Below are 18,105 nucleotides of genomic sequence, written 5' to 3'. Positions count from 1 at the left end.
TTTGGTTTGTCGTAGCGGTTGCTTCTTGTTCTTCTTATCCCTTGACTGTCCCCCCCTTCCCTTCCCTTTATATATATAGTGAAATTTCGCTGTGAAACTTTTTCGAGGAGCGCTAGCTGGAAAAGGTTCACTCGACCAATATATAGAAGAAGTGACTCCTTCTTTACGACATTCACCATCACTTGGAAAGGAGATGAGGACTAAAACACCACAAGATGAGCAGTAAATTGAAGATATTAGTGCCAGTAAAACGTGTCCTGGACCACCAGATCAAGCCACTAGTGAACGCTGCCCATGATGGTGTTCAGACTCAAGGTTGCAAGTTCAGCATTAATCCGTTCGACGATATCGCCATCGAAGAGGCCCTGAGGATCAAGACCAACCGCTCCAAGGACGTAGATTCCACCCACGCCATATCCATCGGCGTTGACAAGTGTCAGGATATCCTAAGAAATTGTCTCGCTAAGGGAATCGACTCTGTCTCTTTGGTAGAGACCTCCGAACCCTTGGAACCCTTGGCAGTTGCTAAACTGTTGGCTCATGAGGTGAAAGAGAAGAAATACAACGTGGTATTGATGGGGAAACAAGCTATAGATGACGATAGTAACAATACGGGCCAAATGCTAGCTGCTTTGTTGAATTGGCCTCAAGCGACAAATGCTTGTAAAGTGGAGTTTAATGACTCCGTAACTTCATGTAAAGTGACACGTGAAATTGATGGTGGAGAAGAGACTGTTGAGGCATCGTTGCCTCTAGTGATCACTACCGACTTGAGATTAAACCAACCTCGTTACGTGGGTTTGTCCAAGTTGATGAAAGTGAAAAGAGTCAAGATCCCTAAATTGTCTCTTTCCGAACATTTCCCAGATGTCGACATTAAGAGTAAACTCACTACTTTATCTATAAATGAACCACAGAGTAAACCTCCAGGTATCATGCTGAAAAACGTAGATGAATTAGTATCCAAATTGAAAGATGCTAAACTTATTTAATTATTCTACATATATACCTATATATTCCCACCTCCACTATAATAATAACTGTTAATTCCTTGTATCTACCTATCTTTTCGATGGCAACAATGTGCTTTGGATTCCCATCGGTTTCTTACTCAAATATGTCTCACGATACCACTGGTTCCAGAGCTCTCCACGGTTTTGACGTTGTGATACTTCCTTCAAAGCTTGATCTACTTCATCTAACCAGGCTTGGAACATTTCTTGGACAGGTGCGATAGGTGGAACTCTTAACTCTGGAACCACAACCAATGAAGGCAGCTGGTCGGGGTACGTCACACCTGCTTTATTGCTCAGAGGAATTCTTCTTAACAGTTCACTATATGTCATCTTGTTCGTCCTCCTTGTAGCTCTTGTAGTCACTGTAATTTTTTAGTACCTTTAATTTTTTATATTTTTTTTTTGGCTTATTTTATATATACATATACACATTACAATGTTATTTATTCGATGGCCCTGGTCTTGACAGAAAATACTTGTCTCTTCTTGTCGATCCCAATGGTCAACGTAGCTACAGAACCTAGATTTTCTCCACGTACAAAATCCTCATAATACAACTCATAACAAGGCATATACCGGTCCACAAATCTCCTGACGTCGTTATCACTCATCCCATTGCCCTTCAAATGAATGGTCTCATGTTCCTGTTGAGTACGCCATTCATACACATTTTGAATATCATCAGTTGCAAGGATAACTCCTAATGAATGTACTTCGGGGTTGTTCCATAATAAATCACTATACATGAACAACTTGGCATTGACATCAGCCATATCTCCATCGATTAGATCTTTCTCTACAGTCTGTAAATGAGGCTCAAACCCCAAGAACCAACCTTCCAAGATAAATATATCCACAGGTAATTTCACAGAGACACTACTTTTGCCACTACGACCACCTTCACCAGAAAACAAAGATTTGTCATATTGAGGTAAATTCATCGTTCCTTCTTTCCTAGGCCCTAACACTTCACCAAGACAATCATTCAATAGAGTGAGATCATGAGTACCAGGTAAACCACGTCCTTGTAATAACTTGTTTTCTTTGTACTGCAATGCTAAGGCTTGCTGATCCTCATGAGTCAAATAGAAATCATCGATTGATGAATATGCGACATTCTTACCAATGTACCTGTCCCGTAAATGTGTGAATATTTTTTGACCATTATAACTCTTTCCTGAACCTTGAGGTCCAGATATGAATACGACCAAAGGTTGATCTAGATCTCTAGAAAACCATTCATCGACATATTTGTCTAAAAACTCACATGTATGCTCATACACAGATCCCGTTACACTCATTGTATTAAAACACTTTTACTTATCCAAAACTTATATGCATACAGACCTCTTTCAACTGTTTTCTTGAATTATTTCCCTCATATATAGTCTCTTATATATATATATAGTTTATATCAACTTCACCAGATTTCTTCTTTATTAGGAGTCCCTAAAAATGACATTATTCGCGTAGAAGAGCCCACCCCTTTAGACTATTAGAACCCCTTGAAATGGAAGAAGTAGCATAACTCCGTAAAGAAAAATTCATGAAAGTTAAATAGGAAGCTTATACACATACATACAATAAAAAAGGGGCCTCCACATCAGAACATACCCTCGATCTCACCAGCTTCGTTAACCTCGATGTTCATGAATCCACAATGTGTAGGTAGACCAGGGATAGTTTGGATCTCAGCTGCCAAGGCATACAAGTAGTTAGCACCTGAAGCAATTCTAACATCTCTAATTGGGAATGTAAATCCAGTTGGTACACCCTTCAAATTAGCGTCGTGAGATAACGAGTACTGAGTCTTGGCTATACAAATTGGTAAATCTGAAAACCCTTGGCTCTTATATAACTCAATTTTCTTTTGAGCTTCTGGTAAGAATTCAACATCTTTAGCACCATACATTGATTGAGCAATCTTGGTAATCTTGTCCTCGATTGACAAACCGGTGTTGGTCTCGTACAAGAACTTGAAATCCTTGTTACTTTCAGTGTTAGTCACTTTAATGACACCATTAGCCAAATCAACAGCACCTTTGCCACCTTCTTCCCAATGGTTAGAGACAATAGCATCGCTAGCACCTGCTCTCAAGGATTCTTCTTTGATAATTTCATGTTCTTTTTCGGAATCAGATGACATCTTGTTAATAGCAACCACTACAGGTAAGTTATATTGTCTAGCATTTTCAATATGTTTAGCCAAGTTAGCACAACCTTTTCTCAGTAAATCCAAGTTTTCAACAGTGTATTCCTTTGGTAATGGAGTGCCTGCTTTAACTTCTGGACCACCACCATGAACTTTCAAAGCTCTAACAGTGGCAACAATGATGACAACATCTGGTACTAAGCCAGATGAACGACACTTAATATTGATAAATCTTTCACCACCCATAGTAAAATCGAAACCTGCCTCAGTTATCACGTAGCCAACATTCTTCTCTTGAGCTTCCTTTGATGCATCAGGGTTAGTACCAGTCAATTTCAAAGCAATCTTATCAGCAAGTACAGAACTGGCACCAATAGATATATTAGCAAACGGACCTGCATGAACTAAGACTGGGGTACCCTCTAAAGTTTGCATAACATTTGGTTTGATGGCATCCTTCAACAAAGCAGTCATAGCACCCGCACAACCAATATCTTCACATGTAACTGGTTCAGAAGTTTCTTTGTTAGCACCGACAACAATCTTCCCTAGACGTTCTCTCATGTCTTGCAATGAGTTACAAAGCGCAAGAATGGCCATACATTCAGAAGCAACAGATATATCAAATCCTGTCTTTCTAGTAAAACCACGTTCAGTTGGTGCTTCACCAATGGTAATACCTCTCAGGAATCTGTCATTACAATCAACAACTCTCCTCCAGGTAATTGTTTCGGGGTCAATATTTAAACGAGCAAATTTGTTTATTTCTTCTTCGGATAATTCATTTGGATCGGTTTTATTAATCCCTAATTTCTCTAATCTTCTCAACATTGATTTAGTAAATTTTCTTGAACCATCCTTTGCAGCAGGCACTAAACGTCTATACAATGGAGCATCCTTTTGAGTAGATTCATGGAACATTCTAGTGTCAATAGCAGCTGCTAATAGATTGTTAGCCATTGAAATAGCATGTATATCACCAGTCACATGTAAATTAAATTCGTCCATAGGAATTACTTGAGAATAACCACCACCAGCGGCACCACCTTTAATACCAAATGTTGGACCCATGGAAGGTTGTCTGACGTTGGCGTAAACTTTTTTGTTCAGATGAGCACCAAGGGCTTGAGCTAAACCGACAGTAGTCGTAGATTTACCTTCACCCAATGGAGTTGGGGTAATACCTGTCACAAGGATATATTTACCATTGGTCTTATTCTTTAAACGCTCTAGAATATCAAGTTTAATTTTACCCTTTGTGGAACCATAAGGTTCAAACTCAGATGGTAATAAACCTGCCTCCTGAGCAATTTGAGTAATTTCCTTTGGCTTTTGTTTTCTAGAGATTTCATAATCAGATGGAACTGGAGTCTCAAGGACCAGAGGTAAAGTTTCAAAGATTGGACCGTCTGTCTTCAAGGTTTTCTTAGCAGCAATTAACGTGTTTTGCATCAACATTGCAACCGTCATTGGGCCTACACCACCTGGAACTGGAGTAATCAACTTAACATGTTTCTTTACTTCTTCAAATTCGACATCGCCAACACATCTCATTCCTGATTTTCTTGTCTTGTCCTCAACATAATTAGTACCAACATCAATAACAACACAACTCTTCTTATTCCCTTCGAACCATTCTCCTTTAACGAAACCGGGCTTACCAATGGCGACAATAACGATATCGGCATCCTTCAAATATTTTGGAATATCTTGACTGTAAGAGTGTAAAACGGTAACAGTAGAATTACCAGACTTCAACAGTTCCGCAACTGGACCACCAACAATATCAGATCTACCAATGACAACACTGTTAGCACCTTGCATTTGAATGCTGTAACGGTTCAATAATTCAATGATACCCTTTGGAGTACATGGCAAGAAATGTGGGCGACCATTACGTTTATTTAATTCACCAATGTTAAATGGACCAAACCCATCTACATCCTTAGTAGCCAACACAGCAGAAGTGATTTTATCTTCGTCTAATGAAGCAGGAAGTGGCAATTGGACAATAATACCGTGAACGGATGGGTCTGCGTTTAAGGATGCAATTTTATCCAATAATTCATGTTCTGTCACAGAATCTGCATCATCGAAATGAATAAACTGAGCATCGATATTAGCTTCAACAGCAGCTCTACGTTTCATACGCACGTATGTGTTAGAGTCTTCACGTTTACCAACTTGGATAATGGCCAAAGTTGGCTTAAAATCTGGAGTATCATTTTGTAGGACCTTGATTTCTTTAGCGATCTCTTCTCTAATGGAGGTGGCAACCGCTTTACCATCGATCAATTCCCCAGTCATTGTTACTTTAATGTGCAATTGGGCTCTAGGAATGATTCTTGATACTACTTCTTAGATGTATATCTCGATAATGGTACGTTCGAGATTCATGTTTATATATAGACTCTATGCTATCTCACGATCAAAGATTCGTTCTATCTTAGACTCTATCGTTCATTTTTATTTTTTTGCTCTCACACATTATTTCGTAATCTACCTTTATCTCTAAGAGAGAAAACAGAGTCATCTGCAAGTCACTATAGGGAAGCGCACTATAACTGTGGAGAGAAATTGAATATTGTTCTTAATACTGTGGGAGAAGTAACAGCAAATCACGCGCTATTATCAACAGAGTTAAAAAACGAGTAAGCAATATCTGTTAATTAATACACTCTAATCAGTTTAAACATTCGGTATTAAGCATTCAGTGGCCATTTGGATATTGTTCAAATGGCAACTTCAAAAGAGGAGCCCTTTTTCGTTGTTAATCAGGGTACTAATATAGTGCTTCCTGGGTAAATGTCTAATTGTTCAACGCAACCTGTAGATTTGATATGGACAAGCTTATTGAATATGCTACATGTAATCAACAGCTCCCCTTTAAGTATCACCCGTTAACTAAGAGTCACTTAGAATATAGTCGATATAGTAAAATTAGTAAACAGTTAATTCCTATTATTCTGCTATACCAGAATCGAAACAATAAAAGGGAGAAATGGATCTATGTAAAGTAATCTCAAACATAACTCAGAATGGAACCCCACAGACCTTCAAGTTGCTCTGATTTTCCATGTCAATTAGGGTAAAAAGTGGTTAAAAATTTTCTACCCTAAGTATACACTTCTTCTTTTATATAAAATATTTAAGCGCGCAGTTCCCACTTCCATTTTCCTCCTCCAGTGCGTTGGGCGGCTAATTTCAAGGAATGGCTATATTTATAACTGTTACACTTTCAAACTATTTAAGAAACACCATTTTATTAATGTCCAGTGGACGATGACCATAAAAGAACCGAGATTCTTGCTTGGTGCTATGGGTTAGAATCGATTTGAGAACTCGATATTGACACGTTGCAATTTATAATATTTAATTACAGTTGAATGTTTTTATTACAGAGATATATTTTACATCCACAGATCCTTTATATAACCCGAAGTCAACCCAGTATCTAAACCGTACCGTTGTTGCCACTCGATGAACCCTCCTCTTAAGATACGTACGTCGAACTCACCATCTGAATACCTAAGAAATTTCAATGCAGCGGATGGTCCTCTCTGTTGCGACTGTGCACAATGAAAGACAACTATTTTTATCTCATCATTCTCCATACGTTGTTTTAAATTGGCCATCTCATTGACAAACTTGCTAGACGCTATGTTAACACTACCTTTAATGTGACCTCCAATGTGATCATGACCTCTGACATCTACAACTACAAGTTTCTCACCCAAATTGGTCTTATTCCCTTGTCTGATCCACTGGCATAACTGTCCAACATCGACATACTTTAAATCATTGATATTGTAGCTCATATCCAACGAGTTGCAACCTTCTTGACCTCCCTTTTAAGTGTTCCTTGGTTGGGAGAACCTCTTTTCTTTAACTGGAAAAGCCACCCATACTACCACTCTTTTTTTGAACTTTGTATGTGTGAGAGCGGTTCAGGCCATCGAATTTTTAATAACCCGAAAATTTTTCACGCTGCAAGAAGTTGTCACCTTATTTGCAATTCTCTCTTCGTTATTGCTTATGCCAGACTGATAGTTACTAGCTATATTGAGTCATACAAAGCGTAGTCTACAGAGGGACAACCAGGAAGAAGAAGAAGAAGAAGAAGAAGAAGAAGCCCGGCTCCAATAGGTTTCTCTTTCGTTTTGATTGCAATTTAATTCTGTTATTACCGTGAATTTTCCGCTTACGAAACAGTTAATTGCAACATTTTATATATAAAGGAGGTAAGATATTTTATTGAATTCTGTTAGTTAATATATATTTTTCAGAAACATTCGATTCTACTTCTCAAGCAGGATAAACTAGATTATTTACACAATCATGACTGTTGCTAACGCTATGCGTAGACAGTTTTCTACAACACGTAATGTCGCTAAGAAATTGAATAAATATTCTTACCAAATTACTGAACCAAAGGATCAAGGTGCTTCTCAAGCCATGTTGTATGCAACTGGTTTCAAAAAGGATGATTTTGCTAAGGGACAAGTCGGTGTCGGTTCCTGTTGGTGGTCTGGTAACCCTTGTAACATGCATTTGATGGATTTAAATAATAGATGTTCCGAATCTGTTGACAAAGCTGGTTTGAAAGCTATGCAATTCAACACCATCGGTGTCTCCGATGGTATCTCCATGGGTACTAAAGGTATGAGATACTCTCTACAAAGTAGAGAAATTATTGCTGATTCCTTCGAAACTATTATGATGGCTCAACATTATGATGCGAACATCGCTATTCCATCCTGTGATAAGAACATGCCTGGTGTTATGATGGCTATGGGTAGACACAACAGACCTTCCATCATGGTTTATGGTGGTACCATTCTACCAGGCCATCCAACTTGTGGTTCTAAGAAGATTCCACAAAAGATCGATTTGGTCTCTGCTTTCCAATCTTATGGTCAATTCATCGCTAAGGAACTAAATGAAAACGAAAGAGAAGACATTGTCGAACATGCTTGTCCAGGTCCAGGTTCCTGTGGTGGTATGTATACTGCTAATACGATGGGTTCTGCTGCTGAAGTCTTGGGTATCACTCTACCAAACTCCTCTTCTTACCCAGCTGTCTCTAAGGAAAAATTGGCGGAATGTGACAACATCGGTGAAGCTATTAAAAAGACCATGGAATTGAACATTCTTCCATCCGACATTTTCACCAAGGAAGCCTTTGAAAATGCTATTACTTACGCTATTGCCACTGGTGGTTCCACCAACGCAGTTCTTCATTTGATTGCTATTGCTCATTCTCACAACATTAAGTTGTCTCCAAGCGATTTCCAAAGAATCAGTGATAAGACTCCATTACTAGGTGACTTCAAACCATCCGGTAAGTACGTCATGGCCGATCTAATGACTGTCGGTGGTACCCAATCTGTTATCAAATACTTATACGACAATGGTTTCATGCATGGTAACGCCTTGACTGTCACTGGTGAAACACTTGCTGAACGTGCTGCTAAGGCTCCAGGTCTCCCAGATGGTCAAGATATTATCAGACCAATCAGCCATCCCATCAAACCAAACGGTCATTTGCAAATCTTGACTGGTTCTCTTGCTCCAGGTGGTTCTGTCGGTAAGATCACTGGTAAGGAAGGTACCTTCTTTGAAGGTAAAGCTAGAGTCTTCGAAGAAGAAGCTGGTTTCATCCATGCTTTAGAAAGAGGTGAAATCAAGAAAGGTGAAAAGACTGTTGTCATCATCAGATATGAGGGTCCAAAGGGTGGTCCAGGTATGCCAGAAATGTTGAAGCCTTCTTCTGCTCTAATGGGTTACGGTCTAGGTAAGGATGTTGCTTTGTTGACAGATGGTAGATTCTCTGGTGGTTCTCACGGTTTCTTGATTGGTCATATTGTTCCAGAAGCTGCTGAAGGTGGTCCAATTGCCTTTGTCAAGGACGGTGATCAAATCAGAATCGATGCTGATAACAACAGGATTGACTTACTAGTTGATGAAGCTGAGCTGGCTCAACGTAAGTCCCAATGGACACCTCCTGCCCCACGTTACAACAGAGGTACTTTGTCCAAGTACAGAAAACTTGTCAGTGATGCTTCTCACGGTTGTATCACCGATGCTTGAGTTCGCTGTTTCTCCATTATGATCACATTCTCTTTAACTTTTTATTTTTAAAAAAATAAAAAGGGTTTAATTAACAACGCCTTTTGCTGTTAGCTAAATGCTTTAGCTGCACGGAAGAGGTACATTTACTACATTACAGTCTCATTGTCACGTAATGACGGATACTCACTATTTATTACCAACTAACGTACATAATTTTAGAACATATTATTTATAACTATATATCTGTATATATATAGTAACTTATCCAATCGAATGGATTTCGTTTGTCAAAATATTTTTTGTGCTTTTACTTTTAGTGGACTCGTCATCGACCACGAATTTTCCTTTAAGGTCCTGAAAATTTTTAGACCTTTTCGAATATAATAAAAGATTATCAACAAATGTATGCTCATCGGTTAATTGATTAGTAAGGGGAGGAGAACAGTAATAAAAATAATATCGGTAAACCAAGCATGTCCATTGATATTGAACAAAAAGCAATTTTTGTTGGTGCAAATCAACAGAACCAAACCAGTGATTATAACAAACAGCTCAGAATTGTAGCGTTTGGTGCTGGTAGGACAGTTGCACTTTGGAACCCATTAGACAAAAGTTACCATGGTATCACACAAACTTTGAAAGGTCATGAATCCACAGTAACTTGTGTTAGATTTATTCACAATACCGAATATATGGTATCGACCTCTGAGGATTGTCACATCAAGATTTGGAAATTCAAGGGTAGTGAATGGAATTGTGTTCAGACCATTACTCAATATAGTCAAACAATTGTTGCTCTTGGAGTGCTAGAAGGCGTAATTGCTATTGGGTGTGCTAATGGTATGGTTTCCTTGTGGTATGAACATGATTCTGAGGATAGCACAGATGCTTTTCAATTAGGTGAGGAATTCGAAGTTGAAAAGAATGTTCTACCTTTGTCTCTTTCGCTTTCTAAGGTCGAAAAGAACAAGTACCTGTTGGCTGTAGGTGGTACTAATATACATGTGTTTATTTACTCCTTTATTTTGGATAACGGTATTATTAATTGTAAAAAACAAGCTAAGTTAGAAGGTCATGAAGATTGGGTCAAATCCCTAGCATTCCGTTATCAGGAAACTCCTGGTGATTACTTGCTATGCTCAGGTTCCCAGGATAGATACATCAGAATATGGAGAATCAGAACTAACGATCTTATTAAGGACGATGACGAAGATGAAAACACTTTGACCCTCCTGAACAACAAGCAATATAAGTTCAATGTAGATAATGACCTAAAGGTTTGTATTAACTTTGAGGCCCTTATCATGGGCCACGATGATTGGATTTCATCTTTACAATGGCATGAAACACGTTTGCAACTGCTAGCCTCCACAGCAGACACATCTCTGATGGTCTGGGAGCCTGATGAATCGTCAGGTATTTGGGTTTCCAGTCTAAGGCTGGGTGAAATATCATCTAAAGGTGCATCCACAGCTACTGGTTCTTCGGGTGGATTTTGGTCCTGCATATGGTTCAACAAAGAAGGCATCGACTATATTCTAACCAATGGTAAGACCGGTGCCTGGAGAGTTTGGTCGACTACAGATAATTTACAAGTTGACGAACATTTGAGTATATCTGGTCCTACAAAAGAGGTCACAGATATTGCATGGTCTCCAAATGGGGAATACCTATTGTCTACATCATTAGATCAAACTACAAGACTATACGCACCGTGGTTGTTTAATGTTGATGGTTCTAAGAGGGACGTAATTACATGGCACGAGTTTTCTAGACCACAAATTCATGGTTATGATATGATTTGTGTTGAACCTATCAGTGATACAAGATTTTTAAGTGGTGGTGATGAAAAGATTGTTAGATCATTTGATGAACCTAAGGGTGTCGCCGAACTGTTAAAAAAGTTCGTCCATATTGATGTTGCTGAAGAATCTGCAATGCCCGAGTCAGCTGCGTTGCCAGTATTGGGTCTGTCTAACAAGGCTACTGGAGAAGAAGATGAGACTCAAGATGAGGACAATGATGAAGATGAAACTGCAGCTAAGAATATATCTTATGAAATTGTTACTTCGCTGACACATCCACCGATCGAGGACCAATTACAAAGACATTTATTGTGGCCTGAAATTGAGAAACTATATGGTCATGGTTATGAAATCACTTGTCTCGATGTCAGTCCTGACCGTAAATTGATTGCCTCAGCATGTAGATCGAACACACCACAACATGCTGTGATCAGAATTTTCAGCGTAGACACGTGGTTGGAGATTAAACCTACATTGGCATTGCATAGTTTGACGATAAACAAGCTAAGATTCTCCCCAGATAACAAATATCTGTTGGCTGTGTGTAGAGATAGAAAATGGAGTATTTGGGAAAGAAAATTTGAGGATAATACGTTTACTTTGAAATGCAAGAACGAGAAACCACATACCAGAATTATTTGGGACGGTGATTGGGCACCTTTAGAATTTGGTAATGCATTCGTAACCGGGTCTAGGGATAGAACTATTAAAATATGGAATTTTAATAATGAAACACAAGATTATACGATGTTAGATTCCGTAAAGCATGATAAGCCAGTGACTGCTCTGTCAGTGTTCCAGACACTAATTAATGGTAAGTTACTAATTGCTGCTGGTTTGGAAGATGGGTCTATTCTACTCTATTATTTCTATGACGGTAAATTTCAATTGTTATCTAAAGTGAGTGATAAGGATACCCCTGCGGACAAGCTGACCAGACTAAGATGGTCTACCATGACAAGGGACGGCCAATATCTTTTAGGTGCAGCCAGTAGTGATAACACCACCCGTATTTACTCTGTCACAATATAATTATATTAGTATTCTTATGAGAATATATTAAGACACCCGTCCCTCATTTATTACATAATTATTAAGTAAATATACATAATAAGAGGGGGGAAATACTAGGAATCAGTAATTAATTAGATGACGATATCCCATGTGCGTAGCCATTGTAACTTCAAGTATTTTGCACCTAACCCTTGAAGACCTTGACAGATTGGCGCAAATAGGATGTATATATAAATACAACCTCCCATTAAAGTCAAGTATACCGGGTATTTAATGTATGATCTTGTTGAACCAAACATGTAGTCAACTACGAATCCAAATATTAAAATGGCAAAATATAATGCAGGCACATAATGATGGACGTATGTAACTCTACCCATTATTGCAAATGGTAAATAATGAGCCAACCAGGCCATGAATGGTAGTATTGCTTGTATTAATAAGGACCAGAAATCATCCTCAGTCAAAACTATACTTTGTCTTCTCCATTTGTATGCAATTCTAACCATGATAAACATGAAAATAAAGATCGCTAATGTTGATATCCATGTATTGAAAGGGGATCCTAATAAGTAGTACCTGTGAGTATCCTTCAACCAGGCACATAAACGTAAACCTCTGTGTAATAATGGCCATTCCCATGCGTCAGATGCAATGCTATCATATTTATCAGGATCAGGAACCAATGCATTATTTGAAGATGCCATTGCAAAGTTTATCAGAATAAAATCTGTCCAGAATTTAGATTTTGGTGGAACGTACTCTTCATCCACGGCAAGGTTATCATTCCAATGTTCTTCGATATTCCACCAAGTAGATTTATCTCTTTTACTCCATGAATTCTTGCAAACAATTTCTGCTTGTGAGAACCCCCAAGTTGGGTAAGATAATCCAGTAGAGGTCAAATAACAACCAAGTGATTTGTGTCTTAATCTAATGAAAGTAGAAAATTGATGTACAATGTTGTCATCTTCCTTTGGGTAATCAGGGTTCGCAGAGGGTAATTGATCAACGATTTCTATGACCCAATTATCATGATCATCACCATCGGCATCATTACCATAACCTGATACTTCCCAATTACCACGAGATACATGAGATGGTACTTTATGAGAATGTAAATTAGAACGGGTATTATTATGGATCAATCTAACTTCTGCACCGTCACTAATAAAATACAATTTTCCAAGTTCATATCTTTGTCCTCTGATGAATTGGAATTCCCAAACGTTATTATTATCAAAATGAGCATACCCGGTAATTTGTCTCTGGTGAGAACCTTCTGGATATAATTGAGGATGAGAATGTAACAGATTTGGACTTAGGCCATGAGATCTCATCGTGAAATGCGATCCAAATAAAAGATTTCTAGGGCCTTGTTTGATCTTTGTACCTTCTAAATTCACTTGGAATAGAGTGTTTGTAGAGGAATCACCTGTACCTGATTTATATAGGAGTGCAAAATGGATCTTGAAACAGAATAAATAGATCAAGAATGGGATCAGAATCAAATATATGATACGAATAAGCCAATGCTTATAGTAACGAACTCTATCTAATTTAGGATTACACCAATGACGATATAAATCGATCACTGTGTAAATACCAGCTATAACTGTAATGAATAACCCAACCCATTTCACTGAACAAACACAACCAATATTGACACCTGTCAACAATAACCATAGAGACCATTTTTTGGTCAATTGTTCCTGTCTTAAACTATTAAGTTTACAAAGACATGCGAATGTTGTCAATGTGAAAAATAAAAGCATTGAATCTAATAATATGAATTTCGATAGGACGATATATGAATGTTCTAAAGTGACCATAGTAGTGACTAACAAAGTAGTCATGAATTTAAAATCCATCCATAGAGTAGTATAATAGGTCACTGGTACACATAATGCACCAAATACTGCATTGAATTGTCTCATGATTTTATAATTTACTTCAGATGGATAATGTTTACCTGATTCAAATCCAAAATCTCCATCGAAACCAGCAATCCATTCACTTAAACCAATTAACATTTTCCCTAGAGGAGGATGTACATCATGATAAAATTCATGTTTAATGTAGTAGGAACCGAACTTCCCAAAATGAGCCTCATCCCAAACAACTGATCCATTAGCATCAATATCTTGTAATCTTAATTTGAAGGATATTATTGTAAATAGTAATGGACATATGACGTTACGTAACCACCATTTTACTCTACCGTTTCGTATTTGTGGTGCAATTTCTTTCTCACTCATGATAATATTTGAAAGGAGACAAGCCTAGCTAGAGTGCCTTATTTGGTTTGGTTTGGTTTTTTCAAGAAAATAAAATATTCCTAAATCTTCGAGAAAGTGATATTACTATAATTGTGTCAATATTCATGAAATTTTATTTCCATCTCTGTTTATACAGTGGACATGATTCACGTAAATAATTTCTCAGCTGTTGATTATGTGAGAAATTTCGAACCAAAAAAAAAAAAATGCTCAGCTTTTCAGTTTTTCTTCCGAGAAAATCACGAAATTATGTCCCGTCGGCTGCAAAATCAGAAGAGTGAACAGGAATGATTAGTTATTGCAGCAGATGCATGACGAAGACATTCCCTGGACAGGCTGTTCGTGATACATAAAAAATATGTCACTAATTATTCATGACTATTGCAAAAAAAAAAGATAGATTATGTGAGTGCAATTAGATTTGTCGAATGTAGCTCTATAGAAATTGCAGGTCAATATTACTACAATTCAATAAGACGATCGACCACCCATACTTCGGATAAAAAAAAAACTAATTAAATTAAAATATATATGTAATCTTATTAACTGGGGTTTTGTAACCTATCAAAATATCAACAAATCCATTAGTCAATATGCCGCTACAGACTTCGATCTCCATGGATATAACATTTATACCTACATTCATTCCTACGCACGTCAATCACAGTAGTGATAATAATGAATACGAATGTCTGTAAATCCGACATCCTTTTTTCTTTTTTGTCCCCCTCCCACAACGTCAATCGCAAACACGTCAGCGGTTAAAACCTAAATTTCTCCTGTTCTATCAATAGTTACATCCGCCGGCAGTATAGCCGCGGATGTAACATTTCCGTAACTGCTCCTCCTTCCACCAAAAAGATTTAGCTTTTCTGTTGAATTTCCGTGGACATTTAGACGGCTGGTATATTTTTGTGTGCTTGTGCGTGTGCGTTTCTCTCTTATCACACGGCACGAACATCCACCAACCCCCGCCTGCGACCGTCCTTGGCCCCCTAAAAAAAGAAACTTCCTCCCCCCGTTGCATTTCCTTTCGCCGTAGGACTCGGTCGAAGCACCCAAACGGAAGGAACAACCGAGAACCACACGCACAAATCTTAACGGAACCTAATAGAGGAATCTTCGAAGTCGGATCATCTCCCGACCTACACAATAGCCCCTTCCGATTTTCCTGTATAAGAATATAATGAATAATTATTATGTAATGACTGTGAGTGGCCGGTGTTGCCGATGGTTACCGGTTGATATCAGATTGCTTTTATTTGTTTAGAAATAGTATATAAGAAAGAGGGATGCGACGATCTACATTATTTATTTATTTTTCAGGTATATGAAGTATTATATGATTTGATTTTCCATTTGTATATTAACTGTAATAACTACAAACAGTTTAAGGGATCTCTTTTTTAAATAAAACAAGAGAACGATGAACGATATAGAGAAGCAATCTACTAAAGGTAATAATATCGATAACAATAGTTTATTATTACAAGATGAAGCTGGGATATTAGGTGAAATGGTGAATTTATCAAATCATTTGAACCAAACACCCGATGAAGATGCAGAAAAAATATATCAGAGACGACATTCTGTGATGTATAACGTTCCTATAGAGAGAACAGAAGATGATATAGATGATGATAATGATGATAATGATATTGGGAGTGCAAACATACAACCTAGTATTAATTCTAGTGAAGCAGATTCGGTTCAGAATTATACAGGACATCATTCAGATAGGCAATCTACAATTGATAAAGTTGAAAGTAATTCTAGTGAAGATGATACTTTACAAAAGATTCAAACTAGATATTTTTCACCTAGATTACAAAATCAAAGAAAGAAAGTTTTTTTACATTTTCTTTTAACTATTTTGATCTTTGCTGTGTTCATGTTTACTGTCTTTACTCTATTTTGGGGTTCAAATGCTTATACTGTTAAATATTTCCCACGTATTAAGATTTTGGCTGTATTACAGGATGATATATTGACATCTGAAATGCAAGATTTAAACGTTATACCTTTAACTGCAATTATAAATCAAATGATTCCATTGATGCCAGGGAAATGGAGTGTTTATAACACAAGTGATTCATTCATTAATAAATACCACTTATCAAATTATACTGATAAATCAGTGGCGATCAATGAGAAAGTAACAGAACGTATATATCACGAATATTTTTGGCTTTCTTTGAATGTTAAACCAAATGCTACATTACAACTTTTTAATTCAATTGTTAACAATACAGCTACTCCATTTAATGCCTCGTCGGTGTTTGAAGTCATGTATGAAAGTGGGCGTGATCCATCAAATTTGAAAACAGCAATATTACCAATTATGGAAGGTTTAGATACTGCTTTTGAAGAATATTATACTTATAATTATTTACCAAGTTTAATAACTAACATTACTCAGACATATCCAAATATTACCTTCAACCCATTAAGTCTTTCAGCTATGGGTAATCCAGGTTTCAATTATATCGACTACAGACCATTTTATCGTCGTGGGTTAATTACACCTGCGCAAATTGGTATCATCTACGGTTTAATCATTACAGTTTTCCAATTTTTGGTCTATACTCCATTGCATATGGAAATGGCGAAATATTTGAATGCTAAAAATTATATTATTTATAGAATCCTAATCTCTTTCATTACGTTTTTCTTCACATCATTGTTTTATTGTACTGTGTCTGCAATGTTTGGTTTTGATTTTACAAAGGCCTTTGGCCGTGGTGGGTTCATGGTATATTGGATGTCCTCGTGGTTATACATGTTAGCCTGTGGTGGTGCCAATGAAAATGTTGTCAGCTTGATTTTCTTATGGAAACCTCAATTCTTAGGGTTCTGGATTTTATCCTTTGTCATCTTAAATCTAGGCCCATCATTTTTCCCAATGGCTCTAGATAACGTGGTGTATCGTTATGGTTATATGATGCCGATTCACAACGCTGTAGGGATCTTTAGAGTCATTTTTATGGATACTTCAAAGAGACATATGGGTAGAAACTATGGTGTTCTAGTTGCATGGATTGTAATCAACACTATTCTACAACCATTCGTTATTACATTTGTTGGTAGAGTCAATAGAAAGAGACAACAGGCTGCTGCTGCTGCATCCACACCAGCTGAATCTCAGAACAAAAAATAGATTATTTTCTTATTATAGACAATATAGCATATATAGTTTTATATACATACATTATAAAACAATTAAAAAATTAAAATAAAACTGCATTAATAAACATTGAAACTATTTCAAAGTCTTTCTTTTCCCAAGAGAAGACTTAAAATGGTAAAGAGATAACCTATCTTAAAATGTAATATGATATAACATCATATCATTTCAAAAACCTCAAAACAGATTAAACTAGTCAACGAATTAAAGGATACCATGTTTGTATTTGATGTAGAAATATATAACTGGTCAAGAACAAACTACTCCCGAAAACTACTGGTTGCAAATGTAGCCGACTTTATTCACACATCCTATACTTGCAAAATATTGTGAGGTCTTATAAGATATTAAAATAACGGTACAATTATATGTAGTTAAATTTTTGGATAATTTTTTATGTAATCTGAGCAAAAAATATCTTCTCAAAAAAACTATAACAAAAGTATGTTAAACATTATCAAGATCAATAGATAGATGGAGTTGACCCCTCAGTTAACAACCCTCGAGTAGGTTAATCATTATGTCGTTTATTCTTATATTAGTTACTGGCCCAGAAATCTCGCTTCTTGGAAACTTAAGTGAT

The 18,105-nt window shown here is 37.1% G+C and overlaps 9 protein-coding genes across 9 annotated transcripts; 4 read left to right on the top strand and 5 right to left on the bottom strand.

Annotated features, from left to right (window-relative positions):
• Positions 1-215: 215 nt before the first annotated feature.
• On the top strand, positions 216-992 carry CIR1 (Cir1p; the record flags this gene model as incomplete). Its single annotated transcript, XM_041552367.1, has 1 exon — positions 216-992. One exon carries the CDS (start codon positions 216-218, stop codon positions 990-992), a length of 777 nt encoding a protein of 258 aa, XP_041408301.1.
• Positions 993-1,061: 69 nt separating this feature from the next.
• MVB12 (ubiquitin-binding ESCRT-I subunit protein MVB12) lies at positions 1,062-1,346 on the bottom strand (the record flags this gene model as incomplete). Its single annotated transcript, XM_041552366.1, has 1 exon — positions 1,062-1,346. One exon carries the CDS (start codon positions 1,344-1,346, stop codon positions 1,062-1,064), a length of 285 nt encoding a protein of 94 aa, XP_041408300.1.
• Positions 1,347-1,459: 113 nt separating this feature from the next.
• On the bottom strand, positions 1,460-2,317 carry TDA10 (putative ATP-dependent kinase; the record flags this gene model as incomplete). Its single annotated transcript, XM_041552365.1, has 1 exon — positions 1,460-2,317. One exon carries the CDS (start codon positions 2,315-2,317, stop codon positions 1,460-1,462), a length of 858 nt encoding a protein of 285 aa, XP_041408299.1.
• Positions 2,318-2,619: 302 nt separating this feature from the next.
• On the bottom strand, positions 2,620-5,475 carry ADE3 (trifunctional formate-tetrahydrofolate ligase/methenyltetrahydrofolate cyclohydrolase/methylenetetrahydrofolate dehydrogenase ADE3; the record flags this gene model as incomplete). Its single annotated transcript, XM_041552364.1, has 1 exon — positions 2,620-5,475. One exon carries the CDS (start codon positions 5,473-5,475, stop codon positions 2,620-2,622), a length of 2,856 nt encoding a protein of 951 aa, XP_041408298.1.
• A 1,103-nt stretch (positions 5,476-6,578) lies between these two features.
• YCH1 (phosphatase YCH1) lies at positions 6,579-6,986 on the bottom strand (the record flags this gene model as incomplete). The annotated part of the gene is made up of 1 exon (XM_041552363.1): positions 6,579-6,986. The coding sequence occupies one exon, from the start codon at positions 6,984-6,986 to the stop codon at positions 6,579-6,581; it is 408 nt and encodes a 135-aa protein (XP_041408297.1).
• A 520-nt stretch (positions 6,987-7,506) lies between these two features.
• ILV3 (dihydroxy-acid dehydratase ILV3) lies at positions 7,507-9,258 on the top strand (the record flags this gene model as incomplete). Its single annotated transcript, XM_041552362.1, has 1 exon — positions 7,507-9,258. The coding sequence occupies one exon, from the start codon at positions 7,507-7,509 to the stop codon at positions 9,256-9,258; it is 1,752 nt and encodes a 583-aa protein (XP_041408296.1).
• Positions 9,259-9,713: 455 nt separating this feature from the next.
• ELP2 (Elongator subunit ELP2) lies at positions 9,714-12,077 on the top strand (the record flags this gene model as incomplete). Its single annotated transcript, XM_041552361.1, has 1 exon — positions 9,714-12,077. One exon carries the CDS (start codon positions 9,714-9,716, stop codon positions 12,075-12,077), a length of 2,364 nt encoding a protein of 787 aa, XP_041408295.1.
• Positions 12,078-12,190: 113 nt separating this feature from the next.
• PMT6 (dolichyl-phosphate-mannose-protein mannosyltransferase PMT6) lies at positions 12,191-14,317 on the bottom strand (the record flags this gene model as incomplete). The annotated part of the gene is made up of 1 exon (XM_041552360.1): positions 12,191-14,317. One exon carries the CDS (start codon positions 14,315-14,317, stop codon positions 12,191-12,193), a length of 2,127 nt encoding a protein of 708 aa, XP_041408294.1.
• Positions 14,318-15,764: 1,447 nt separating this feature from the next.
• KABA2_09S04928 (SNG1 family protein) lies at positions 15,765-17,495 on the top strand (the record flags this gene model as incomplete). The annotated part of the gene is made up of 1 exon (XM_041552359.1): positions 15,765-17,495. One exon carries the CDS (start codon positions 15,765-15,767, stop codon positions 17,493-17,495), a length of 1,731 nt encoding a protein of 576 aa, XP_041408293.1.
• Between the last annotated feature and the right edge of the window lie 610 nt (positions 17,496-18,105).

Source organism: Maudiozyma barnettii (assembly GCF_903064755.1).
Source record: "Maudiozyma barnettii strain CLIB 1767 genome assembly, contig: KABA2_09, whole genome shotgun sequence".
In the NCBI taxonomy this organism is placed as follows: Eukaryota; Fungi; Ascomycota; class Saccharomycetes; order Saccharomycetales; family Saccharomycetaceae; genus Maudiozyma; species Maudiozyma barnettii.
Note: the sequence above shows the minus strand (reverse complement) of the source record. Positions and strands in the feature narration are given on the sequence as shown.